At 53.8% G+C, this 27934-nt stretch overlaps 1 protein-coding gene across 1 annotated transcript; it reads right to left on the bottom strand.

Moving 5' to 3' along the window:
* Positions 1–14537: 14537 nt before the first annotated feature.
* CGGC5_v010810 (uncharacterized protein) lies at positions 14538–14786 on the bottom strand (the record flags this gene model as incomplete). The annotated part of the gene is made up of 1 exon (XM_032021276.1): positions 14538–14786. One exon carries the CDS (start codon positions 14784–14786, stop codon positions 14538–14540), a length of 249 nt encoding a protein of 82 aa, XP_031892589.1.
* Between the last annotated feature and the right edge of the window lie 13148 nt (positions 14787–27934).

The raw sequence follows: 27934 nt of genomic DNA, 5'->3' as shown, positions 1-27934 counted from the left end.
CGCAGAAGTTGCTAGCCGGCGCTATGCTGCTGTACTAGGAAGACCGACTAGTTGTCACAATCAGTTGCTGCATTGAGTCTTAAAGGATACGATGAGCCATAGAGCGAGGTATGTCGCACCTCTGGCAGATGAAGTACAGTCGGGGTGGTACCGGCGGACTCGAGGGCATACCTCCAGCTGCCGCAGCGCTAGCTTGGGTACCGGGGCCTCGCATAAGAGTGGACAGGAAGGGCGTGGGAGATGGCTCGATGTTCGATCTGCGAGCAATGCGATGTTCTCTCTAGATTTGATCTTTATACACGAAGGTCGCCACATCCTTGCCCCGAGGGACGTTAAGGAGTTTACGGCGAGCTTTCGTGGCCTACCTGACAGACAGGTTCTTGCGGAACCGTTCTGACTCCAGGTTGGGCAGATCACCCTGGCGCTGGCTTCTGATCACAGCTACCTGGTCGAAAAAGCAGAGTCCGTCCTCCCACGATATGCTGGCCAGTAGGTCGTGGACCGGGCCGCAATTACCAGCCAGGTGGCCCAGCAAGGGCGTCTCTACAACGCCCCGAGGAAGACTGAGCCAATACTGTCTGTCAGCTCAACACATCGGATACGATGCTGGAGGATGTAGCCGAACCCCTGCTTTAGCAGGTGTAAATTGCCAGCGTTGAGGGCAGTTGCTTGACGAGCGTTCTTGCGAACTCCCTTCAGTTGGGGTTGTGCTATATTTACAGCCCTGGAGAGGATTAGCAGTGTGCTTGCTTCAAAGGAAGGAGCTGGGGTACCGCCATAGCACTTACCGTTGCCAAAGTGCGTCACTCTCCACCCTTCCGGGCTCAAGCTCAGCGGTTCCGGCGCCTTGCTCGGCGTCTTCAGCGCCTCCCTCCTCAGCCGACTCCTCAGCATCGCCGAGGTCGAGGAAAGGCGGGTTTGGCGGGGCCACGCCCCCTCTTCTAGGCCTATTTTACAGGAATCTGATTAGTATTAAATTAACTCTGCCGGTTTAAAAAGTGCAGATCCCTACCGTCTTTTGATCCCCTACTCTGTCACCGCCCCGTGGGGCTTAAAATCGCTCCCATACTCATCGTCAACCTGGCCTTAAGGCGCTATCGCGAACTCTGTGGGGCTTACAATTGTTGTGGTTTCCCACAACTTCCTGGGGGCTCTCAAGGCGAATGCAGCATCAACCCCAGCCGCCATTCCGCAAGCTCAGCAAGAAAGCAACCGCGCGTGATTCCCTTTCAACTGACAGGCAAGATTGTTTGTCGATGCACTCCGGTAAGCCTGTCATCCCCAGGAGTCCTTATTGAACCAAGTCGGCAACGAAGATGCAAGCCCGCGTCGAATTGCTGGACCAATGGCATCCCACCCACACGCTCAGTCACCGCCATATTTCTTCCCACACAGCGTGGTCTCCCGCAGGTCCCCTGGAATCCAGAGGTCCAATTCTCGTCGGTTCGAGCACGGGATTGGGCGCCGATAGGTTCTACCGATGGTTTCATCTCGACCATGGCGAGGGGTGACGAGGGAGAAGCTGCGAGATGGCTTGCGGTAGCTCCGCAACGTGGAATCGAGATTCCGGGCTCAGCAGTTGAGCCCGCGCGCTGCGGGGAAGCTTCTCGCTCTCGATTACGTATATCACGAGATCGGCCTTCGAGTAGTTTTGATGAAAAAAGAGTCATCAGTTCGATGATCGACTAGTTGTCGAGCTTCGGGTTGCTTCTAATGTGTAAAAACCGCCGACAGCAGGATTACATGCCAGGCGTACCTCACAGACTGATACGCCGCTTACAACCCCCTTTCCCGTTGCGAAGAGCATCATTGACGCAGCAGGAGCCCTGGTGGCTCTTGTATGCCAACGCTCGAGTCGTCAAAGGGTGGCATATCATGCTGGACACACGACGAGGGGCAACAGAGTCTGCTCTGTAGCTAACGGTGGGCTGGGTCCGGTGAAGAAGTAAACTCGTCTTTGTTGAGACCCATGGCCTCAAGAAAGACTGAACCAATATTGTCGGTTGATTCCATGATTCGCAGCCAAATTCCTCCTTGAGCAGCTGCCTAATTCTGGCGAGAACTTGAGAAGACGAGTTGCCTCATAGACGTTTTGACGATACCGCAGATGATATCTCCGTGCACCAACTGACCAAAAGGGCGACCAGGACTGCCTGGTGAGGTTCTTGCTGGGCTGATGGCAAGTCAGGCTCGTTGTAGAGATAAACCCCAAATCTCTTCTTCTTGTCCCAGATGAAATCGGTTGCCATCAGGCTATATACGAGATCGAGCCAGTCGAGATGGACGCCGCTAATACTGTAGTCGCGGTCAATAAGCTGCCAATGTATTCGCTGTATCACCCATCGGTTTAACCTGATCGCTGTGAGCTGCGCTCTGCGCGAGGCATTCTGCGAGAGGCATTCTGGTGTTGGTGTCCGTGGTCCGCGTCGGCTTTTCTTTCGTTCTCAGTAGAAGTTCGATTGACGGGGTTCTCTGCCTGGCTGGATGGACTGGAGGCGACGACTTTGGCGGTGTCGACTGATTGACACAAAACTCTTATATCGGCGCGCGTATACAGTGCGGCGTAAAATAAGCCCTATGTTTGTCGGGTGAATCCTGGGCGGAAATTGAAATGCTAGGTTCTTCTTTTGCCGAATTGATGGGGAGTGGCTTATAAAGTTACCATCCCCTACCACGGACCATCCAAACAGCCCCAGACCAGCCCGCAAACGTATGCGGTAGCAATAATAGTCCGAGTTAGAGGATTCACCGTACGCTCACCCCCAAACAAGCTCATTGGGCCCCAGGATTTGTAGTCGTGCTTCACAGCAGACTAATGGCGGGGCAAGGGAATTCGGGCCCGAGTATAATGCGGGAGAACCTCGAGTCTTAGAACGACCTCACCGACGCACTAAACTCAATAGTTGGCCTACGCACGTAACACCGGCCAGCATCATCAAGCCGTTCCGTCGAGAGGACCTGAAACTTCGGCTGTAGTTAACAGAGCAGTAACAAGCAGCCAAGCAGCGGAGCAACGACAGACGCAACCCGTCGTTGGAGAACCCCGATGTACCAGCTGTCGCGTGGGCAGCAACACCCATAACATGATATGGGCGACGTCGGAGACTAGATAGGAGACATTTTTGGCAGTGGAGGGTAGCAGGTCCAGAGCCATGCGGCTTCTCCGGACCCCTCGCATATCGTGAGATCTACTCTACGATAGCGAGCGCTTCTAGCCGTAGGATTTCAGAGGTCAACCCCGCAGTAACATACATCATCTTTCTGAGAGTCAGGACTGCAATAGTCGGTATTGACTACTCGGTTCTGCCCTTGAGCGTCTTGCCTGTATGAAGGGGGCGTCAATGAATATAAGGCGGTGTACTTCCAGCTTGTTGCGCCAGGGCAGCCTCCAGAGTATGAACAAGATCTAGTAGCTTGGCCTTTGCTCACACGGGTTTCCACCAGCTTGTAGGCAGCCGGTATTGCGGTATCAAGCTATTTGTCGGGTACAATGAAGGAGGGACCCAACACCGCCTTCTACAGACCGGTGCTGGGTCTTCTAACAAGCCACGCCGGCCAGTGAGCGTGCGGAGCCTGTGGTCGAACCAGCGGTTGCTCAAAGTGGCCCCGGAGGTGAAACAATGATGAGTTGGGGCGGCGGTCTGTGAGGAAGGAGTAGAGATGGCGGGGGGTGAAAATTCTTCGTATTTGCTCCAGCAGAGGTGACGTCGCGACGGAATCGGAAGACGTAATGACTAAGGGAGTCGCACGCAAAGGATTGTTAATAATAGCCTGCGATCCTGCCTAATTCAATAAGCCTGCGACGGAAGTATAAATTGTTACTGAGTAAGGGAAGCGTAAAGAATTGTTGATGAGAAGTTTGCGACGATCCAAAAGTGTGAGTACATGGGTGACTGATCCACATAACCTGTGGCAATGTGCCTGCGGTCTGATACTAAACTTGACGTCGATCTTACATGAGATCCATGAATAAGCCACAAGACCATAGACATAGCATGGCTGTCATCTTGACGGACAATCTCTCCGACAGAATGGCGACAAACAACGAACTTATTTGGTTGCTGTCTAGCATCGCTGAACTGTAAAAGTCGAAAATGGCATAGTCCGGATCTCGGTCGCACCAATATCCCCGCGCTTGAAGGCCGGTCTCCAAAACCGGGGCCGTAAGGATGCAGATGTATTGCTGGCCAGCCTTTGATACACTCAATCAGGCCCTAGCTTAGGAATGGTTTCCGGTCGCTCGAATATTACACATTTCCAGCAACTCTCATATCAGAAGAGGCGCATGGTAGGACTGGAAGATGTGGTCTCCAGGTCGACTCTCGATACTTCCACCAGTTGTAATGGGATCAAGATATTGGGCCCGGCGGCAAGACCCTCGCATAAGGTTACCAGAGACGTAAACCTCAACCCGGGCCCCAGAACGGTGTCTTCGGCATTCATCGTTCGCCACGAATTGCAAGTGAATGTAAATGTAGTTTTGATTTTGTCCTTGGCCTCAGATTGATCAACCCTAAGTTGCAGGAACTGAGTCTTCTCGAAGGCTTCGACGGAGTTGTCTGATTGTGAACTCTGTCTTGAGCTTCCGTTCACAGACTTGATCCTTCAGATGCGTGTCAGGGCGGCTATCTTTGGGGTATTTCAGTCATCTTCATTGTTGCGTGTCAACCATAAACCCGTAGGGTAATTTCCGGACGAAAAATTGGCGAAGAATCTGCTGAAAACCTCCTCGACAACGGCCTCGGAAAGAAGAAACTCCTCTTTTTATTCGACGGTCTTAATGGGTCATGGGCATTCTCCCAACAACAGAGCCTGTATCGGATCGATCTCTGCTGTCGAAAGCCCTTGATGGATTCTTGCTCGTTGAACGCGGATTTCGAAGCTCTAGGCTGGGTTGCTCGATGCTCCTGTCAATAGGCGACCTGACATGAACGGACCCTGGTTCGAGACTCGCGCTGTAGCGCTGGGCTCATGTGCGACTAGCTTGGGCTTATTGTAGTCGCCAAGCGGGGTCCTCGACACGGAAAATCCATCAGCATCTGATCTCTGGTTTCCGCGCTACGGTCGACCTGGTACTGTCGGTAGCGCGGTTCCACTCGAGGCCCTTATTCTTCATGAACGTTCGTTAGACCATCGACGTGTGAGTGCTGGGAGACATGCCACAAGTCTGTTACCTCCACGACCGAGGACGAATGAATACTGGGAGAGCCTTATGTTGACTGTCGCCCTGCACCTCCTCGCGCAGTGTTTGTGGAGGATGGGCGTTGAGGCCTTTGAGTTCCCTTATGGCCTCCGCGATCTCCGCTTGACGCACCTCCTGACGCAGCGCCTGGTCTTGATATGACCATGAACGCGTTGTCAACAGCTTTCACACCAAGCTCATCCAGCCATCTAGGAATTTAAGCTGAAAGCGGTAGGTATTGCCTGTGGGACCTTTCCGCTTCTGCTGATACTTGTGGAACACAGTCGTAGCGACGAGGCTGGGAGCTCGTCCTCGTGAGGCTGAATCTGCTGCAGGTGACATCCAGCCAAGGGCACAACCTGGATCCACCGAGGTTTGAAGACATGGCTACGCTCAACCCGGCATTATGTGCGATAATACGCGGTCTCTCAAACAGTAACGGGGGGATGGCTGAGACAGTCGCGACGTGTTGCAGAATATCATGATCTCTTATTGGGCTTGAGCCACGAGAGAACCATTTAGGGAACTGAGACTGGTAATATGGAACCAACAGGCCCAAGGAAGTCTCCTGTCATCAAAGATCTCGGAGTCTAGAGGGGCAATATCTCCTGGCCACTTCACATGACTTGATCCTGAAGAACCTCGTTCTCGGGTAGCGTCTCCAAATCAGTTTCCATGGGCATGTGTGAGCATCTCATATCTCATCATGATCTTGGCCAAACGCGCGCCGCCAAGTATCGTGTGTGGCAACTCCGTCGGTTGACCCGATGTCTTCCCGGGAGCGGCGCACATGGATTAGCCACGATCTTGGGCTGCCGCCCTTCTCCAATCCCCAAGCCCTTCTGCTTCCCATCGATTATCTCATCGGGTTTGACGACTCAGGATAGCACCTCCAAAACGCGGTCCTGGCATGATCGTCGAGGAAAAGATAATCCCAATCTCGGGAGGACGGAGCCAAATGAAGAAGCCGCGCAGCCTTCCAATTGGAACAGTCGCAATGTAATTACGGCAAAGTCTCCACCTAAGAAGAGTGCTGGCACTACTTCCTCGGGATGAATGGTGATGGATGTGACGTTTGGAACAACCTGATTGTCCTCATGGTCAGTCTACCAAGTGGCGAGAAATAGCCGAGGACGATCGGGGCCCGGGGGAGGCTTTCGAGGGAGTTCTGTTGGAGATATACATCTCAGTGGATTATTAGTATTTGTACTCATGAAGACATCGTTACTCGCGGCGTCAGAGACGGGCAGAATGACTCGTTGAAGCAGCCCAAGAACCGTATGATGGAGGGCTAGAATGAAGATGGCACACAGATGTATCTATGATTCGTTGGCTGAGGTCAGAGACCCTTTCGCTGTTGCGCTCGTTATTGCGTCAATTGTTGGCGTTGTTCATATCGAAGCAGGGAGGGACTGCCGTACAATACTCACGGCACCCGCCATATTCGAACGCTGGCCGGACGCTGGGTGGTTGAGAACTGTTGCGACGGGTCAAAGGACGATGTACACGACGTGAGGATATCCGACGAAGGCACAATAAATGTCTTCAAACAACGGGCTGAAGTCACTTGTGATGCAAATGACGCTCGCGCTCGGCACGCTTGGCGCGAATCCACTCGAAATGTAATTCATGTCTGGTCCATGGCTGTTTCCACACCGTGCCCGGCTCCAGCTGCGTGTTTTCCCCAGTCATCATCTCTCCCCTCCCCTCGACCTATCGATGCCTGTGGCGACGAGACCCCTGTGAACCATCAAGCGAACGCTGTTTGGCTCGGGCTAAGGATGACCGGCAGAGGGGGGCACCAAGGTCACTGCAAGAGACGCTGTTCCGGGATACAGGTCTTCTTCATTGGATCTGAATACCAATTTGGTTGTCGCAATGCCAGTGATCTTCTTCGCTTGCGCTGCTATACTGGTGTGGTTGGCCATCTTGAGATTCGGGTCACCTGGCGGCCTATCCTCCGTGTCCTGAGCAGAACAGAAGTCTCGCAATTACATTTCTGTTGGCGCAGGCAGCCCAAAGCAATCGCAGTAGAATATGCGGACAGGAGTGGGCTCGATCGTTTACGCTGCGACGCTTACTCCTCTGTTCAACTATCTGCGCCTCTTCGTACCCCTGGGTGATGTTGCTGTTCAATCGCCAGTTCGTCCTGGTATCAGACACAGGGCGTCCGCATTTAGCTGCATAAGATTGCTGTTACTGTGGCCCGCGTCGATCCGCATCCCCTTCGCGGGCGATGTGAGGTTGCCGGCGGTTGACGTGACGTTGGCGCCGTACGGGTGGCGCTTGTGCCCATTACCTCATTGCCCATCTGCAGACGAGCTTCCAGACCGCCCCAGGTAACGGACTTTAGGTTGGGTGGGGGGGGGGGGGGGGGGGGGGGGGGGCAACTATGAAGACGCCGTATTCGAGACAGGCGATCAACAAGATTCTTTCTTCTGATTTGTGCCGGTGTCCCCGCCGGGCCAGTGAGCTAAGCAATATTGTAGCCTTCAGTACATGTGGTTTTGGATTTTTTGACGTAACCATTGAGTTTTCTTCTGGTATCCGGAAGGGACCCGGCAAAGACCGGTATGGCCGACAATAGCGAACCAAGGGAGCCTAGGAAATTTGGGGAACTTTTCCCAGAGATATAGGCGCGTGATGAATTTGACACGCCGCAGCGCGCATGGAAAGGTAAATGCAGTATTCTACCCTAAAGTCCCCCGGGATGATACAGAGAAGATATGTCTTGAGAGTTAAAGGCCACCGCCATAGTGCAGTCGCAGAAGGTGGGACTCGGGGAATTGGGGATGGGATGGCGTAGAAAGAGCCGCATATTTGCTTCTTCCATCCTACGGTCTTTGGACATCATTTCCATGTCACCGCAGGCAGACACCCCAGAAATAGCAAACTGGGCAGCATCGCAGCCAATGCAGAGCCAGCGAGATAGATGCCATCGACACCGAGCCAGCGGCAGACCTTATGGTACTGGAACATGTCCAGGCCTCAAGTGTCTCGTGCTCCGACAAGGCTCGAGAAGTCTTTGATATACGCCGAAGATTGCGTTTCAAATGACGCATTTTCTGCTTCCTGCTTACTAGCCGCCAACTTCCGTTTTGCAAACGAGGCCTTCTGCGGCATGACACTGGAAGGGTCTACTGAGGGCTCCAATGGGAAAGTACCGTCGTTCGTCTAGCTCAGACACTTCTATACGGTGTCCCTTGGACGCGGCTCTGGAAGCCTTTGCGTGTTGTTCATGTCGACCATGTTGACAGGGGCGTTCGCGGACCACACAGGAACATGATCTCAGGGAATGCAACGCACAACATTGGAGTCCCGAGATGGTAGTCATTGTGGCCCGGGGACTAAAGATACGTCGCCCGAGACAGAGCCAGGTGGGATATTAGCTTCTCTTCTCGTGAAGAGGGCATTGGCCGATTCCCATTGGTTTGTTTGTCTTCCATTCTCTTCGCAGTGACGCCTCCACGCCAGGCCGTTAGCCACATTACAAGCCATTTGCAGTCCTAAATCCTGGTCCTCGATCAGAATCAGTCTGCGCTGCATCCCTCTTGGCTTCTGTGCAGATTCTCTCTTCGCCTTTCTTTCCTATTGTGAAGATGAGAACCGTGGATTGCAGAAGGCACCAGGGTTGGCTTGGTTGTTTGCTGGAGGTTATTTGGAATACCCACATATGTCCGGCGGGTACACCAGCCTCCCTGCGAGATGTCTTCATCTCGTAGCCAGCCGCCAAACCAATGACGAAGCGATGCCATGGGGAGCGATGCCGTGGATAGCAGCAAAATAGCCTTCACAGAGGCTAGAAGATATTCCCAGGCTCTCACCTTGTGAGCCATGGGCTAGAAAGCCCCCACATCAGCAGCTATGAAGCTCTTGAGAAATCCGCTTGAGGTTCCCGGGGAGGCCAAATATAATTGCGTGGACGTATGGCTGCCTTCGGATTGGACATATCGGAATATTAGAAAGCCTAGACCTTGTTGCCGGATTTGACCATCGTCATTTATTTTCTCGATGTCGGTGACTCGGTGTACAGGCGGTGTATATCCATAGAACAGCAGACCTTCGGCGTGAATCCGAGCAGCGCTTCTGCGAACCACATCCGAACTTCACATCACAATGGCGGAAGTGCACGCATGATGTCTTCACCTGTGTGAAAGCCCTGAGCCGGAAACAACGACGAGTCCCAGCCGGGCTAGGTAATCACGTTGTGCGTAGCCCATAGGGTTGCTGTCGGTGTCTTCAAGACAGCCAGGCATCAAAGATGCATGACGGGAACCTGGGGTGTACCTGACTGGCCAATGCTTTTGTGAGAATTGGGGGCAGCTCTATTGAGAGTTAAAGACATGCGAGGTCTGGCGCTAAGAAAGCACAATCGGCCGTCTAAAGTTGATGCAGAGCTCTCCTAGGAATGATGGCTATGAAGCTCTCAACTGCATCATCGTCTCGGTGAAACAGTGTCATCATCCAACATTAGACAAGAACAACAAGAGCGAAGCCGTTATAGATGACTGTGCTTCCAATTTGCTGAGACGTTGGGGAGTCGGAGACACGAAGTTGTCGAAAGTCCAGATGATCGCAATTCAATCTTCGGGAGTACCATCCTCTTTCTTCTTAGGGCTTAGCCATACGCCATACGTCAGGTCCTCAAGTTGTGGAATTTCCTTATGCGGAATATCCAGATTCTATCTTGTAGTAATCCGCAGATGGGAGCTGGAATCTGTCGGGGACAATGAAATCCGGATGATTCCAGCCCAGACACCTAGATCCTTGACTTTCGCGTACGCCTCGTCATAGATTTGCAAATACATTGCAGAGAATCCGGAGTCGTATTGCGGCTGTAATTGGCGGCCCAGAGCTAGCATCTCTCTTCTTCCATTGACGGTTGCAACTCTCCAGGGCCCAGGGGCGGAAATAAAGTTCGTTGCTTGGTGTTAGCCAAGGCATAGTCTCAGGAGTTCCAGGCGTGGAAGCAGATTGGTGTCTTTTGATCTGATTGTGAAACGGTGGCCGTCATAGATGCGGTGTTGAGTATTCGTTGAGACGAAGAGGACTTCAACATGTCTCGATGCTCCTTTCGTGGCCATTTTGCTTGTCGGGTTCATAGACTTTACCCATAAGGACAACGTAGTAAGGGCGCTTGCATTCGGCCGAGACTGCATTGGCCCCAACCACGGCCCAAAAGATTCGGCTCCCCCTCTTCGCCTGTAAATGCAGCGATGGAGATGCGAATAAACCAGATAAGGTACATGATTGTCTGTGTACGGTCTGGTTGCCGAGAAGATCAACTGGCTTCATCATGTCGAGACACACGGGCTCGGGGGAAGCCTACAGGGTAGTGGTGATGGTGCCCACGGAAGGCAAACAACCAGCGACGCGGCGAGGAGATGTAGCGCGCGAGAGAATTGGTAAAGGCAACCTGAAGCTCACTGCAGAGCAAACCTCGTCAGGTTGGTTGACTCTGTGTCCGCGACGCACTGAAGCAGGGCCCACCGCCGGACCAGAGCATGGCATAGCTAAGTGAAAAGCAAATCAAACCCGAACGACTGAAAAAGCTTGATCGTCGGCCGCCATTGTATCTGGCCGCCATCGTTTGCGGCCGCTGTTATCTTCACTGTCGTCTCTACTGTTGTTGTAGGCTTTCTTTGAGGCGACCCTGAACATACGACTGACCGGGATACCCACTTCACGAAATGCATCATCGTATTGGTAATGAAATTGTTTGCACAAGGGCCCCGAGAGACCATGACTACAGCCGTTCAGTTCTCGCAATACTGCGTCATGATGACCTCCGCGCAGCTTGTCTTGTTTGGGCGTGGCTCGTATCGGTCTTGTCGGTGGTATCGCACGGAGTGAAGAAGGTTTCCCCGCCATAGCCAGACACGGCTTGGTTTCTCTGGACAAGTAATTCCATCATGTCGTCGTTGGTACTGATACCGAGACTGAGGTACGCAGATGTAGTCACCAACTGGAGGAACAGGCGCGATGGGGCGTGTCCAGTTCGGCTCCTAACAATAATGATACTATCGAGGCAGGTAGGGGTTGGCTTCGAAGCGTTGTGGACGACTTAGACTGGGCGATTGGAGTGTTACCGCAAGGCCCCAGGTCTAGGAAGGCTGCAATTGGTCTCGGGGCGTGATCGACCGGTGACGGGTATCTGTTGCCTCGAGGGTATCCAGGGCAGCTTCGGAGGAGGCAGCTCCTCTGGTCTTATTGATGGGGATAGACTTAGCAAGAGCTATATCAAACGCCTATCAAGTGCCTGCCGATGCGAGTGCCATGGCTGTGGCCGCGCCCATGGCCGGCGTGCTTTGGTCCGTCTTGCTGGAGCAGCGGGCCCGCGCATCAGCATCGCCACGTATGCTCCCTCAAGTATTCTAAGGCCCGGGGTATTTTCTCTTTGCTGCATCGGAAGGTTTTACTGCATTATAGCAGCCGGACACTAAAGTTGTAGTGCCTTTTAAGTGTAAATATGGCCGGCCATTGAGGGAGTCGAGTAGGTGGCTGAGCCTTTGAATAAACTGTTGTGCCTGCCCGGTATGAGGTGATGTCCTCCAGAAGGCTACTTTAGAGCATCATCTAGTTGAGAGCTCGGAAGACAACCTAACGGGCTTTGTAGAAGGTTCGGCAAATGCATCTGTCGTGCTTTGTCGGAGCTGGAACACATCTCTAATGGCGGCCCTGACGACCTGGGGCTAGGAGAGGTAAAACCGGTTGCCCTTCCTCGAGACGAGAATTTGGAGGATTGTCGTGACCAGTGAAACCACCACCATGAGGGAAAGGCCCAGGTACCCATTTGAAGTAGGTGACAGACTCGTCGAGTTCCTCCGCTGGAGAAGCCGAATACGGGAAGCTTCCGGCGCACCCTAGCCTCAGCGACTGGCTCTACCTCAGCTAGTGGCAATGGCAGATCGCGTAAGCCGCCATCGGATACCTTGTGATGGTTCAGTATCTCGTCATCATGAAAATCGTCCCCAAACGATACAAGCGGCTAGTTTCCATGGAGTGACGAGCTTCAACCAGACATGGAAGCGTTTGACAAAGACGAAGGACATTTCTACATCTTTCCCACCCTGGCAGACGCGGCCTTCTGCATATTTGCGGTGAGGCTCAGCCCAACGTTGGGTGGCAGATTGGGAGTCCCAGCCTGCGTTTGCTCTCCTGGCGAGGTTGAGCGAAATGAAGCACCCGCCGTTTCGTCTGGACAGGCACGAGCGACAGTGTGTCATGGGAACTTCTGCGCAAACGCTTGTTCAACCGAGATATTGCAATAAATGTCCCAAGTCCGAACGAGTGGTGTAGCTAGCTGTGGATATTCCGTCCCAAGCCGCCGAGATAGATGATCGCCGAGGTAGCGTTGTCTATCCTGCTTAGAAGCCTGCACCACATGAATGTCTGGGGTTGCCGGCTGCCTACAATCTTGTAGTCTCTGTCGTTGCCACGTGCGTACGCCAGGTCGAGCCAGACTAGACTGTTCATCCCATGAGAGGGCCGCAGGAAACGTCGAGAAGCTTGGGGGCCAATTGAAGTAAAGCGGGCAGCTCTATTGAGCCACCAAAAAATGCGGCAACGGCCGTCGTGGCCGAGGAGTATATTGTGGCCATGTCCAAGCGTATCTCAAAGAGAGGGAACAGGTCATCCTCATGCTGCGGTTGTCAACTTTGTGAGAGGAGGCGTGGACGATAAAGCCCACGCAAACGTCTATTCCTCCTTCACTCACAGAAGCCCACCAACGGACGCGCCGATGATAGACTCAGAGGAGGTTGACGGCGTCAACGAGCGTGCAATCCGCCCTCGTCATCTGCAAGAGCGAGCTTACACATTGGGCGGCTAATACACTGGGAAGCTTCCGAAATGGAAGTGGATGATCATCCCGTAGAGTTGTAGGCCTGTGGTGTTGCTCAGCTAGGGGGCCGATGCTTCTACTAGTTGGCAAGGCCAGCAGAAGCAGCTTCTGGAGCAGGTCGTAGTCGACGCACTTGACGTTCCAGCCTACGCAGAGCCCGCGTCTTTTGGTCGCCCGTTGCTCCTCGCCCATACTGAGTGATCGAGGCCACTACATGAGGCATCGCAAGGTCTCCTGACCAAAGACGCCAGCGAAGACAACCATACTACAAGTCGTCATGGGCCCAGGGTAGTCGATTGCATCACGCACAGCGCCTTGTGACATCACTGCTTCGTAGGTCAACAAGTCGACTCCAGATGGAGAAGGATCCAGAGTGGTCCCCCATAACGCCATCTGCGACCGAGCTGGTACTCAACCCCGGCTTCCTCCTCACACGGACACAGTTTTAGTCTGCTCCAAAGGCCGCCTTTCAGGCCATCTGGTAGATCACACACTTTCCTGCTTGTCTAGTAATTATGCCTCCAGCAACGGGTCGAATGTTGCTGTCTCGGCGGAGCTAATCTTTGCATCATCTCGAGCAGCGATTTCGCATAAGACTTCATGAGCACGAGGGCCCACACAATAGTAACAGAGCCAAACACGCATATCTACGCGAAGGTAGATATTTCCTCAAAGGTCTGAGTCGTACCAGTATGCGGTGTCGCGAGGCTGGTCGAAGATGGTGTCCGTGAGGTACCGGTAACGGTGTCCTCAGCCGCGGAGGGCTGGGAATAATACGTAGCGGGCGACCTGAATGGCCTCGGGATCGATCTCCGCCGCGAAGAGCTCGAGTCGTTTCTGGCCGTCTGCTCCACGTGCCCTCTTCTGCTTGTTGCCCTAGTGGTGATGCCCGCAATGCCGCATGATGTAGGCCTCGGCGCCGAACCAGTAGCATGCCTCTCGACCTGAAGGTCGACGTGCTCTGCTACTGCCACTAGCCATTTATAATGGCGGATAGTGATACCCAGCTTTCAAGCGCGAATTAGCCCTTCCCAGCCTCAGCCTCGCTCTGCGTTCTCGAAGCCTTCGGGTTAGGGACCCCCCTTCCTCCCTGATTCGTTGGGTTTGAGAGACTGTGCGGCGAGTGGCACAGTCCTCTACCCAGGCGCTCGAAAATTCGAGGTCGAGGCAGATGTCCATACCAGGATATAACACTGGTGATTGACTTAGACCAGATATCAATACGTTGGGCGAGCAGAGAAGGACGCCGACGTGGCCTTGCATCTTGGTCCCGGGGTGTAAGTGGTTGATGTAAGCGTTTGCTAGGTCGGTTATGTCTCGACTATAATCTCGATAGGTTTCTGAAAAAGGAAGCAGTAAACTAGCGAAAGATAGAAGGCTAGAGCCCCTGGGAGTAAAGATTGTGTATGATTGAGTCATGAAAAGACAGTATTATAGTATTAGGTAGGTATATCCTCATAACGGGAGATAATTTTGAGTTGCGTGCCTCGACGGCGTTAGGGCCAGCAACTTTCAGAATAAGCCCCGGTATTGGTCAAAATGCATCGGGCCACCGTCAATGCCCCTCTCTGCTTGCCGTATTGTCAGTGTCTTGGGCTTCCTTCCAGCTGAAGTGATCAACGGCAACAGGACGGTGTAAGTAGGGTCGAGCTGCACGATCGAGCTCTTTTCAGCGACGCGCTTAGTCTGGCTACCGGTTTCGTCCTCGGCAGTAATGTTGTCCTCGCCCGTGATGCTGTTCTCAGCCGTATCTTCGCTCATGTTCTTCACGGCCGCCTCATTGCTCCCGCAGCATCCAATTGGGATACCAGGCCTTTTCCTCAAGGAGTCTGAGCAGCACACTGACGCCCCCCGCTGGATAGCACTGACAATTGTGTATCTGCATCTGCGTTGAAGTATTGTAACGCATCTACTGTTGCGCTAACCGGTGCTGTAGCATCTGAAATAGTATCACAGACATAGGGGGCTACTGGAAGCCATCCGTCGACAGGGTCGAAAGTTGAGTATGTCTCGGGGAAATTGAAAGAGCCGGTTGAATGCTGTACTGATACTGTGCCATGAAGGACATCATTGAAGCCGTTTACGCCTGGGGATGCATAGCCTGTCTTAGGAGTGTTGCCCAGGCGAGCATCTCGTGGGTCGGCGAGATGGAGGTCTAGAAAAGAGCCGTTGAACTGGTGTTTGATGATGTGGCTTAGAAAGGCAAGCTTGTCCTCCAGGCTTCAGATGCTTGCCGTGGTCGAACTCGAGCCAAGTTTGAGATGCGTACTTTTTCCAACACAAAGCACGCGTAAAGTCGAACATCCACAGCAGCGACCCCTTGTTTATTGCTCCGACGCCGGCGATAATTGAGAACTAAAGCTCATCTTTGATGCTGCCAGGTACCTGATATTTGGCTTGTTGTGGCGGGCTTGTCGCCGCGGGGGAGTCGGGACGGAGATTTGACAAGGGTGATGGGATATCGAGAAAACCTCCCAGAGTAAGCCATGGCCTGTTCATCTCATAGAGGGGTCGGGTGGTGTTGTATGAGGGTTTGCTGGCTGGACCACCTGGGCTAGTGGCCAGGCCAAACGTTGAAGCTCAATCTCTGCCTCCTCTTGTAGCTGTCGGTGTGCCACGTTGGCTGTTGAGACGTCGGAAGTCGTCGCATTTCCAGGGGGCGTGGCATCGTCAGAGATATCAGGTGCCGCGAAAGTGAACCATCGAAGCTGGCAGAACTTTCAGTGGTTCAGAGTGAATTCCAGGTTCGCTTTCTTCGTGAACGGCTGAACCTGTTATACAGAGAATGCCGGTCTCTGGCCTACATGAGGACTAGACGAAAGCAGAGACAGATGCTCTGGTACTGATCAACGACATTCCGGGCCCGGCTCGAGAGTGCACCGCGCACAACGACTTGTGTCGAACAGCTCACAGTTCAGTACACTGATCTAGAGTCGCGGCAGCCATCTTGTGAGGCTTCGTGTCCCAGTACGAACGTTGTCCGAGGCCCTAATGAGCGAACGCTACGTCCGCTGATATTACTAAGTCCGCACGAAAGCCCATTGTTTTTGATTCTAAACGCGAAGTTCTTTTCCGGCGCCTGGGACCCTTGATATGTGTTGATCGTAGAAAGATATGAGGGGAGGTGACGATGCAGATGGTCGGGACCAGACGGTCGGGTTCGTGGTGATCGTTCTGTTTGAAGCTTGTCTTGCGTTGCAGCTATTTACTCCTCAGGTCGAGAGATCGCTATGCCGGTCCGACCCGATTCTCATGCCGTAGGGGAGGCAGCAGTTCACGTACATAGTTACGCTATGCGATGTGTGGCTTAATTGGCCCACCTCAGCGCATGAGTACTCAAGGAGTTGCTCCCGAAGGCTAGCATTGGGACGTGATTCCTCGCATTCGTACCTCCTAGGCGGCAGATGGATAATCAGCGGGAGGAAGTCATTGCGGATAAGCGCGAGTCCTCAAGTCGAGAGACGCTTTGCCCCATTTATAGTCGGCGAATTGATGTGACTGAAGTAAGAAGCGACAGTCGACTGCATCTCCTGAGGCCACCACCTCCTGAGCCGATATTCTTTGTGCTAGGCTAGACCCAAGAGCACATGCAGAAGTGAAGTAGCTCCGCTCGCAGGGTTGTCTTCTATTGAAGATTTCCCGAGGTACGAACCGGCGAAGTGACAGGAAGCCAGTGGAAACGGATTTCGATTCCGTTTTCTATCTCCAGAGGCTCCTCATCGTCCCCAACATCTTCATCTCTCCAGCCGTGCTCTTCGCCGAAGCAGAAATCTTCCTGACGGGTGTCGTATATTTCGACTGATCTAATTCGGAAGATCACTTGATAGCCTTCGCATTGTGCGAATAGGCCGAGGGCCCCAGGTGCGAGATCCACGGGGTGCTTGGGGTGCTGATCACTGCCGGTGAGGTTGTAATCATGGTTGTGGCTGAACCACTTGGACCTGCGAGGGGATAATTGGATGCCAAAGTTGGTTGGTGGAATCTGTCTTAACCATTCTGTCAACAGTCACCTGAAGACGAGAGAGGACAGGAAACCGCATAGGCTGGGTCTGACGAGTCGCTCTTTCAGCGGCTCGAGTACCCGTCATGAACTGGCAACATTGTTCACTCCGGCAACGCGGTCTTCGCCGATGAAAAGTGGGTGATTTCTTCCTCATTGTTGGGTCTGGGGACGAAAGGATGAATGGGTTGAAGACGCTCAACAGCATAGTGAGCTGGACTAAGGTCTGTCCTGCTGGCCAAGAACTTGAAGAGCGGGTGTGACTTTTGGCTGTTAGCCGTGGTGTCTGAGGGTTGACTTGACCAAGAACTTTTGGTTCCGTGGGATCATCTCCTTCATATGGTTCGAGACAGGTGGCTTTTAGGCGTGTCTCTACTCGGCGAAACGCACGAAAAATGGTCAACAACTGATCTTCCGAGGGCTGAATGACCCTGTTGACTTGGGGAGGCGCCGGACGATAGCCGGAGGCCGAGGGCCCGGGAAGAACAGCACCGCGACTTATAGTGCCTGGGATCAGGCCAGTCAATGAGTGATGTGGAAGTTGGCATGCTACTCGAGGTGGCAGTAGGCATCCTGAAGGGCATGCTGCTGACTGACACGGATAGCTATCTTCTCCAGAGGTCTACCTCTGAGGGGACAGTGCCATAGCCCGCCCCTTCGAGAACACCAAGGGACCAAAAAGACTCGGTGGCCTTTTCAAGTCTCCCGCTGTCCACGAATCCACGAGACAGAGTTATGCGATCTCTTGATTGAGTCGAGGACGATGACCGTCATGTGCTCTAGATAGGATAGGGACCGGGGCCGTCTGCCAGGGCAACAAATACGCGGGTTCCCATGGCGGCGCCTGAAATACTGAGAAGCAATATAGAACGACGACGACGATCGATTGACACGATAAAACACAAACGGTGGTATTGTCGCATCGTCCGCAGCCAGTGCTATTAGATGATCCTCGGCGGCGTTTGCATCGTCGGTTTCGGACGTTTTGAGGAGCTTGAGGGATTGCTCCTACGTCAACTAACTCAAAGGTCGGGTTGGTCGACGAAGTACGCGAAACCTCGGTCGGGGAAAGGTTTAGCACTCCTGGAGAACTGTAGCCTTCTCCATTGTGAACGGAGAGACCGATGGGAGAGTTGCGTTGGTTATTTTGACTTTGGTCGGGGCATGCGGAAAGTAATCGCAACAGTGGGGTGATCGTCAAGATTGCCCCCAGGCACGCTTAAAGGCCGAGGACGCGCGAGCCACGACGGCGGTAGGAGACCAACCGGAAGGAGTGCGCCTTTACTTAAGATTTAACCGCTGGGCATTAAGAACGGCTGATGCATGATCCCTGTGTGCGAAAGCGTCGACCGCTCCGGACAGCACTCGCGGACACCTCGACCGCGAAATGCACCCTGAGAGTCAAGAGGGCAAGCGACTGACGGCTCTCCCGTTTGCTCTTCGATTCGATCCGTGCGTCTCCATGACCTCGATGGTTCCAAGGATCTAAGTCGGAATGCTGCTTGTGTCCAAGTCGTGACAAGCTTGCGCGGGATGAACTGAGACTGCGACGCCAATACCATCTCAGCCCAACTGTAACCCACACGTAGAGGACGCGTTTGGGAGAGGATCGTTGGCACACCAGAACCTGCAGCAGAGGCAAAGAAGTATGCCACGACGCCTCAAAGACAAGAGATAGTCTGTAGACGACGACAAAGCACAGCTTCAAACGTTCTCCTGCGTCCCGTATGGCCGGACGAACACGCCGAAGGAGGAAGGCTCGTGGCCCTAATGAGCCCCGTACAGCGGCCACATCGCTGAGCTTTATGCGTCTCCTTTTGTTGGCTGGTGTTGAAGGCGCCGGCGGCTTGATGTGGTCGTTCACAAATAGTGTGCGTCTCGCTGGGTTGAAGTAATACTGCGGTGGTCTTGCGGGTTTGATGCCTACGTCTTCCAGTAGCCCCGTGACCCCAATATCTTCGCCTGTTCGTCTTGAAGCAGCCTCACCGCGTAGAATCAGTGGAAGCCCATTCCAACCTCTACCCGGGCTACGACCGGCTCTGCGCCACAGGTCACATTTTTGGTGGTGTCCCTGCATAACATCCTAGCTCAGAGGTCTGCCTCTGAGGAAAATCGATTGCAGAAAGACTCTCAACGGCTGTATGTATAGTTTCGATATCTTAGTGTTCAAGATCTGTTCGTCTTTTATGATGACCATTTCTGGAAGCTGCGCCTGAGCCGGACTGCTCTATGAGCAAACCACAGCCGCCGCCGTGTTGTCCATCCCCGAGACGCTCGATGCTGGATGGCGAGAGACAACCTGATGTGATACTCAGCGCCTTAGTAGGAATTCCGCCCCGGGCCCGGCCTCAAAAGTTCGATAATCTTTGTCTTCCAGGCCCCGTGCGCCAGAAACACTGCTCGGGTGTCATCGCGTGTTCAGAACCCATCCTCAAGCAAGATAGTAAGCGTTTGCCTCGCCGCCGAGAATAGTCGCCACGATGTGTCAGAGCCGAGAGCTTGATCATGATATGATACGCCAAAAGTTGACTTTCGTTGGATTAATAAGATACCGAACAATGTTTGTGCAGAAAGCGGTCGAGGCATTTGAGACAGCTGGCTGTCGAGCTTGCTGTCAAGCTGCCCATCGAGCTGGCTGGTCGCCGGCATGACAATGGCCGATGGCTGGTACTTTACTCCCGGGATACCGTGGTTTGCGGCCGCCGTAGCCATCGCCGTACCCGCCACGTACCCGGAGGCGAAGCAGGGCTAGTGCGATCCATAGGCTACCTTACTGTTAGCCCCTTCTCCCACGGGCTGGGCTTCGCCGTCCTCCCGCGTAGCGAGCGGCAGCTGCCAGTCGTTTGGCTGGGCGATATCGACCTCGGGCCACTCCCCCGCAAGCTGCGGGTAGTAGTGGAGGCGCGTGAACGCGCCCAGGTCGACATTAGCACCATGCCTGGCTTCGCTACAGAGGGAGGTGCTTTAGGATGTCCCACCAGTGGTTAACTGCTCCCGGGGAGCACACCTCGTACGAGGGAGCTATCTCCCGTTCCGGCATCACGGAGCACACCCACCGCAGAGAAGACCTAGTCCTCCACAGGGGCGTGCTCGCCGAGATAGTCGCCATCACCGGGACAATGATAGCACAGCCGAGGATGCGTCTACGCGTGCTGACGCCCATAGAAACGCGGTGTCGTGGATTACATCGACCATAAGGCAGGGCAAGTTCGCGATCCTAAGTAAAGTTGGTGAGGGCCCGGGGTACATTTGTCTTCAGTGTCATCCCCTCTAAGAGCTGCGTCACCAGTCTCACAGATTGAGACTGGCGTTCTAGCATTGGCTTTGAGCGATGTCGGCAAGGAGGACGTCTTCCCAGACGCACGCCCTGTGCATCTCTTCTTGAATTCCAGCTGGCAGGCAGCTTCTTCTGGAAAGACGGACTCTGGCTTTACGTATAGACAAACGCCATGCAAGGACTTGAAGTCTTTGATTCCCTATCGTAGAGGTCTGCCTCGGCGAGAATCGCTACAGGTGCTGGTGCTATTGCACAGTTGCAAATGCTTTCAGGTCCTGCGGTGATTCTCCATTGGGGTACCTAGGATTGAATGGCTTCTTTGCCTTTGGGGCGAACTTGCGCACAGCGATACGATAAGCGAGTTCATCGATTTCCTTGCCGTCTTTGAGCAGGAAGTCCTTCGCCAAGTTGACCTGGGTCATCGACGGAAATGCGTTTCGTGTGTCTGGGTAAGGGTTAGGGAGAGGCGGAGGTTTGCATCGTCCAACACAAAACCATCTCTCACCCGTATTTCCGACCAAGCGTCTCAAGACGTCCCCATAGGTTCGCACGTACCCGGACGGCACAGAATCTCATCGTCTCAAATTTAGCTTCTTCAGCTTAGCGAGGCCGCAACCAAAGAGCAAGCATGACGTGTCTTTTCGGCCATCTCATCCGCGCCCTTTCATATCGGTTCTTGAGATCCGCCTCGACTTGTGGCGGGCATCTTCGACAGAGTAGCGTAGCGATACCAGCGATCGTAAGCCACATGAGGTCAGTCAGCCTTCGATTACCGATGTCTGGACAGGCCGATGGCTGCAATGGCCGTGACGGTACGGAATGCCACCGTCTCCTCTAGCTTGCCTGCGCCAGAAACCTAAGGGCTTTGGGTCTCGGGTTGCTCTGGCCACCATTCGAGAATCATGCATTCGACCCCTGTATGCCTGTACCCGCACAAGAGTGTATTCGATTGGTAGGGGGACAAGGCAACAGTCATATCCACGGGGAATTCAAGGACGGCTTTCCGTAGGTAGGGGAACACTTGACGTCCGGAGAAACGCTCTGTGTTTGCGGTAGATAGGTGTGTAGCGATGGCCACACAGGGAAGCAACCATCTGCTGATACTGAGCCTGCTGTCGATCAGCAGTCCACCTATGTGCTCTTCGATGGTTGGCCACTTGTGAGTCGAGGTTTAGTTGCGACAGGAGAAAGAACAATTCATCTCGTTCTGCAGCTGATAGCCCAATGTGAATGCCTGCTTGTTGGAATAACCTCACGCACTGCTATAGGCGGAGTTACAGAACCACGATGGATACTTGGGCAGGTCGACGGCCAGCAGGGGCAAAGGCTTTTTGGCATCGTTATCTGAGCCTTCGGGGCCAAAGTGTGGAAAGAGGGGAAGTGTCCGGTGTGAGGCAACTTCCACAGATTGTGTCACATCTCTCCAGGCCCGTCTCCCCGTTGTCGTCGCGACAGGAACGGGCCCTGGGCGCGAAATTGCGAACGGTGACGAGTCTGACTCATGAAGGTCCCAGCCAGCCTGGGGGGTTCCGGCAGATGTCCGTTTCCAGGAAGCGAATGGGCAAAGAGAAATGGCGTTACTTCGCCGTACATCTCTTCTAGCAGTAGACTGTTAATGCGGATGACCGCATCGTCTTTGAAGTCTTAGTGCTTTTTGGAACGCAAAGTGAAAAGAATGTGGCTACCACCAGTTGATAGTAGTTGCGAGCTTGTCTAACATGCCAATCCGGGGGGCTTCAACGCCTCCGGGCATACAGGCCGAGCAATCCGACAGTAGCGCGGTCATACTCCAGGTCTCCCTGCATAGCCACAGCAGTGATGCCCTTGATCTCCCATGCGACGTGAAACAGATTTGAGCGACCAGCCGTCTGTCGAACTGTCGCCGATAGTCGTGACAGACGCGGGCCCGGCGTGAGGAACCGCGATCGGTGAGAAGACCATGCTCCAGAAGTCCACTTCTGAAGGGTATTGGGTATCATTCCCATCCCAGAGCGCGAAGCAGCCATGGCCCATGGGAAATTCCATGTTCTCTTGCTTCGCCTTCGCCCGCTGTCAAAGACATCCTTCGAGCGTCCGCGGTTAGGCCAGCGTTTGGGTTGTCCCGGTTGATCTTGTAAGAGCATACGAAGGTCTTCGGCTCCTCATCGAAGTGGATACTGTTGACTTCGTCGTCACTGGCACTCGCCGGCACAATATGTGGCCTCTCGGTACCATCGACGTCTGTGATGGTTTCAAGATTGTGACACAGTTGCCATTCAAGGCCAGCCGACCGAAGGGCTTTCCAGCGTGGAGTTCTTGACGTGCTGAAACTCAAGGGTGCAAGCCGCGCGGAGTCGACGCAGAGACTTGAGCAACGAGTCTGTAGCTACTATCGACCGTACTGAAACCATGAAATGGGATTGATCTCGCAGCTCTATGGAGCCTGATACAGCGGCAACACGTAAGAGAAACGAGTGAGAGATGTACGTTTCAAAGAGGTCTACCTCGAGGAAATGGGTCGGTCGAGCGTCAGACGCCGTTGTGATCGGCCGTGGTGGACTTAGACCGATACGCAGGCCTTGTAACATTCTTCCACGGGATGCTTCGTGGAACATGACCCTTGCTCGACCCAGATGTAGCATCTGTTGAGGGAGTGTTGTTCAAAAAGCCGTTCAACTTGGAAGTGCGTAGACGTCGGCTGTTTCTCGGGCGGGCCCTGGGCTGTTATCAAGTCGATCGGTCTATTTCTGACTGTCTTGGGATATTTGACCGTGAGATTCTAAGTATTGTCTTCTGTAGGGATAACGATTGCTGCGCCAATTTGGCTGAAAGTGTCTCGCACTTTAGTAGGTTGGCGTCGGATCGCACCAGCCCATTAGCTGAAGTCCTTCAACATGCGGTCACATACGTCCGCACAACGTATCGGTGCACCCCTCAGGAGCCCGCCCGTGCAAACAGCTAACCCGAGCGAGCATATAGGGCATGACGAGGGGATCCACCTTGAGCTCGCAGCGTCTTCTCATCTCATTCACGATGCCCACGGACTTCACATGCGCCACTAGTCGTCCGGCCGGGATCCGGTCAGAGGAATCACGCGCATCGCAACGTCTGAGTCTACCAGGTTGCGGGCCTGGTGTCGGTATCTCTCACACGCAGGACGAAAGTCTTCATACATAGGCCGCAATTAGGAGCGTACTACCTCGCTACGCTACCCCTCACGGTGACCTGCTATAAAGCGGGAGGCGGTAGTATGCTTGGACACAGAAGTGTCTGAGACGTCCGAAGGTAATGTGCGGCGGTCAGGAACGGGTTCTGGGGATCGTGGAGGCGTTCGTCGTGACTGAGCTCTGCTCTGCCAAGTTTGCGTTGGGGTGAAGCGCGTAGTGTCACGCCCCAGACTCTCCCGGGCGAGTGCCTGGAGTTTGTCGTCGGTACAGACCTCGCAGGTCCATCGGTCGGGCGGTCTGAAAGGGTGAGACTGGTAAGTGAGTCGGCTCGCGAGGAAGCCCCGGGATCTAACGCCGTGTCGTCGTCCGTATTTCAAGTAATCCTCACCCGCAGCGGCACGCGCATTTCTGTGCGCTGCTGAATAATCGTGTGCACGGCGATCACGATGAAGCCATGGAAGATTCGGAAAACCAGGACCTCGTCGCTGGTGATGCAACTTGCGCACACGGCGTCTATACTCGTCATGAGCCTCTATTTCAGGCCCTTGAGAGAGCTGTCCTCCCGAGAGCGTTATACAGATCCTCGCGCAAAACGGCAAGAGTTGGCTTAAGTCTTGCGGAGGACAGCGGCATCCATGGGCTCACCAAAACAGCTACAACTCTTCCGACACGGTAAGATGCGTCACGCCCCCATGAAAAGTCCGTGTTCGCTGTGACTGTGTTGGTTGCTTGAAGGAGCCCGTGGCAAGACCAGGATGAGGCGGAGGATGCCCAGGCTGCGACAAGATGATTATGACTTGTCTGAGGAGGGCTTCGGTTGGACAAGCTGTGGTAGATTCTGATTATGGATCGCGACTGGCGACCGCAATTAGTTGCCGAAGTTCCGATCGTCAAAGCCGGCAGCAGCTTGCAATGTCAGTTGCGAGATAGCCAACTGATCGTATATCAACGCTGCCCATGAGGGACGGATAGTATTCCTCGATCTCATAGACCCGGGACTGTATGTTGAACACCAGACCGGCCCGGGGTCTATCCTCGGCAGCTGGTTCACTCAACAGGCGGTTGATTCCCCAGTCAACACGAGGCCGACTGCAGCATTGGCAATTCATTGAAGACGCATCGCATTAGTCGAGAGGTTGTACAGGTTGATCAGGTGAGACGACTGGTTTTCGATTCGGAGTGATTACGGAGGCGACCACAACAACAGAAGTGAACGAGGGTAACGATGGAATCCATTGAGTAGATGGCCCTTGCTGCGAGTGGAAATACTTTCAGCAGCGGAGCCTCTTCTGCTCTATTGAATGCATTGTGGAAGTTTTCGAATTCCTCATCGGTATGCAGGTACGTCCAGAGCCGGCGTGCCTTGTCTCAAGAGTCCGGGAACAGCATGGTCGGCTCGAGATGTCAAACCTATCCTCTTGCTGCAAAGCGCCTACGCCACAGTTTTAGGACAGTCCTTTTTGAGTACTACGCCGAGACAATCGTACAGTGTTTGTCGATGTAGGGGAGCCTATGGACAAGGTTGATGCCCTGGAGATACGGGTGTGCCGAGGACGCCTGGCTCTACCGAGCCTTATTGCAGGGCGCCGAATGATGAAACGGGGATGCAGAGGCCTACCTCTTGACGGATCTCTGATGTCGGCATACGTGCACTCTGATATCCGTGCGTGGGCCCGATTCCGATTCTAAGTGCGTGGTTGAGGAGGGGGATCGCTGCTTGGATCGAAGATTGTCTACACAACTATCCACACAAGCGAAAGCCGATGACCCGTAGTCTCGCTCGGCAACTGCACAGTCCCGGGCTTTTCTATGCCCTTCGACTTGCCTTGAAAGGATTTCACCACCCGGTGATGCGCCTCTCTCTCGGTGGCAGGCTGCGTCCTTGGTAGCCTCCCTTTGCAGAAACGTAAAGTATGCAGGGATAGCAAGGACACAGCCAAATAGCTGGACGTTGGAAGTTTTCTTTCGGATACGGCAAGCAGGAAGGTAGATATCTCTTCGGGCAGAATTGTCTCGCCTAGAATATCGTAGGAGCCCCCTGTGGTTGACCGCGGGAATATTCGACGAGACTTTCGTCCTCTACAAGCTTCCCATCGCAACTCGTTTGCCTAGCTATGCGAGTTGCCCGCATTGTCGACGAGGTATGTAGCAGGCTGGCTAGCTTGGCTTGTCTTCGGATGTCCTGATCTAAGAGCTGGAGACCTCGACATGACTCAGAGCGGGAGCATAGCTGCGAAGACCACGCTCAACGCAAGACCATGCTAGCCCACCACAAGCGAGACGCTGAGTGTGATGCCTGCGGTTATCCCGACCCCCGCGCAAGGGCAAAGCAATCCGCATTGTCGTCCATCATTTGCTGACTGAAGGCCGCCACGAAATCTGTATCGAATGGCCCCGTTCAAGCCGACAAGCCGCCCCAATAGACTCTTCGTTCCGGCGAGCCTGTCGCATAGATCACGCCTCGCAGAGCCACGTGCGTTGGCCAGGAGAAAGTGGTTGGCACCGAGGACTCGCAAAATCGCCTTCTCCGTCGCGAAAGGGCATCCGGGATGAATCTTGAGAATGTCAATGGCGTCGAATACTCTACCTTTCATCAGGGTCCCGCTGACCAGAGTCTTCGCCTTGGCGTCAAGCGCCGCAGATGCCTTGTTGAGGGTCGCTTCGGGAATTTTGTATGTAGCCCCGTGTGCCTCATTCGGCTCTACTGAGTCTTATGATAAGACGCCAGTCAAAGGCCTGTACGACGTGGGAAGTCGCAACAGCCTGGAGGATCATATACCCTGTACACCCGTCGAAGATGTGAAACGATGCAAATCCAGCTCATGCGGAGCGATGACTACGTGAGCAAATTGGAGTGCGGCGCTTGTGGCTGTCTAAAACCGCACAAGAGCACAACAATAAGTCAGGTACGACAGAGAAGGCGGCAGCCATGCTCTGAACATCTGACCCAAGACGCGAATTCGCCACATCATTCAAGGAGGGATGTAGGTCATTCCTTGGTGGGAGCTAGGCTGCTCTCTGCGTAAGGGTGCTCCAACTTCATCCACGGGAGCTCGTCCTCGCCATCCTTCGAAATCTCCATACATTCTGCTGTCGCTTGCAGGTATCAGGGTATTGACCGACGTAATGACAAGGGTTAATCGCGTCTTTGAGTCACGTTCCTCGGACTTCTACTTCCGTTGTAGCTCAGCAAAACTCATGCGACCCTTGACGGTGCATCTTTTGCGGTTCGTGGGCGTATTGTCTTCGTCCTGATAAAGTATATGAATGGTGATCTTGTCGCCAAAGAATTCATTGATAGGGTCGAAAATCTGATCAAGAGTAGCTGCGGGACATGACCGATACGATGGTCCAAACTTGTGTCCAGAAACTTTTCAGGATTCGCCAGTACCTCGGCTATCACGTTGAGCATCGCTTTGTACCATGCGCATAGACTAGTCAAGGTCCTCCCGGTACCGCATTCGTTTGGTTTGACCCCACTATGGATAGACGAGCACATGCTCGAGAGGCGAGACTGCGATGCCTCTTCCAGAGGAGTGATTTGACGCGCCAGCCATCGACCAAGTATGAAGGTAGTTGTTGGTAGATGTTGATGGATGATGGTAGCTATTGCCACGAAGGCACCAAGACGCAGCCACAAGCATTGGTTCTGGGATCTGTTGCCAAGCGACGTTGCCGAGCGTCTGTGGCGGGCTCATTCTTCGCGGCAATCCTGGCCTTTGGACTGCTGTCCGTAATGTCACCCATGGTTGCATCTAGGAGAGATGCGCCGTCTGCCATGAGGACATCTTTGTCGTGGATCAAGTTACCTGAGGGCCGGGTGGTGCTTGTTTGGCGACACTTGGATGTAAAGCAGTGTAGCAGAATGCGAGATCTTGACGGGTGGGTGACCGAAGAGAAGATCGCGGCGGTTCAAGGAGAATTGTGTGCCAGCGCCTCGCATCGCGAACGCATATCGTAGCATCGTTGCTGTCGGTGTAGATGAAATCTGAATACTGGGATGCTCCTCTTCCCCGTCATATAAAATCAGGTACCCATAACCTCGATGGGATCCCCGCGCTGCAGTGACAGGGACGGCAAGGCAGACAGTACTATCTCGATACAGAAGGTGTTCTCGGGAAGTGCTAAGATTGGAAGTTCTCTAGCTCTGCTGAGGATCTATAAGCGCCGACGTATTTGGGCATCGGCGGTAATGGTCCCCCTCCCTGCTGCCTCCGGTGATTCGGTAGTCATTGGCGCAAAAGGTCGAGGCGGCGGTAACCCGAATCGCATCGAAACGACTATTGATGGCTTAGCTTCATCGTGCGAGGCCATCACTGAACGCTGACAGAACCATGGTCGTGCATCTGCGAGCGCTGCCCACCGCCACCCAACAGTGCAAGATGTTGAAAGGGTCGCCTATGAGTTGCAACAGCGGTGATGTCAGGTATAGTGGTGTATCCTTCTTGTAGTGCGCGTTGATAAGGTGAAGTCTGACGGTATCATT

Source organism: Colletotrichum fructicola (genome assembly GCF_000319635.2).
Source record: "Colletotrichum fructicola Nara gc5 chromosome Unknown KSG_Nara_v1_contig06, whole genome shotgun sequence".
NCBI classification, from domain to species: Eukaryota; Fungi; Ascomycota; class Sordariomycetes; order Glomerellales; family Glomerellaceae; genus Colletotrichum; species Colletotrichum fructicola.
Note: the sequence above shows the minus strand (reverse complement) of the source record. Positions and strands in the feature narration are given on the sequence as shown.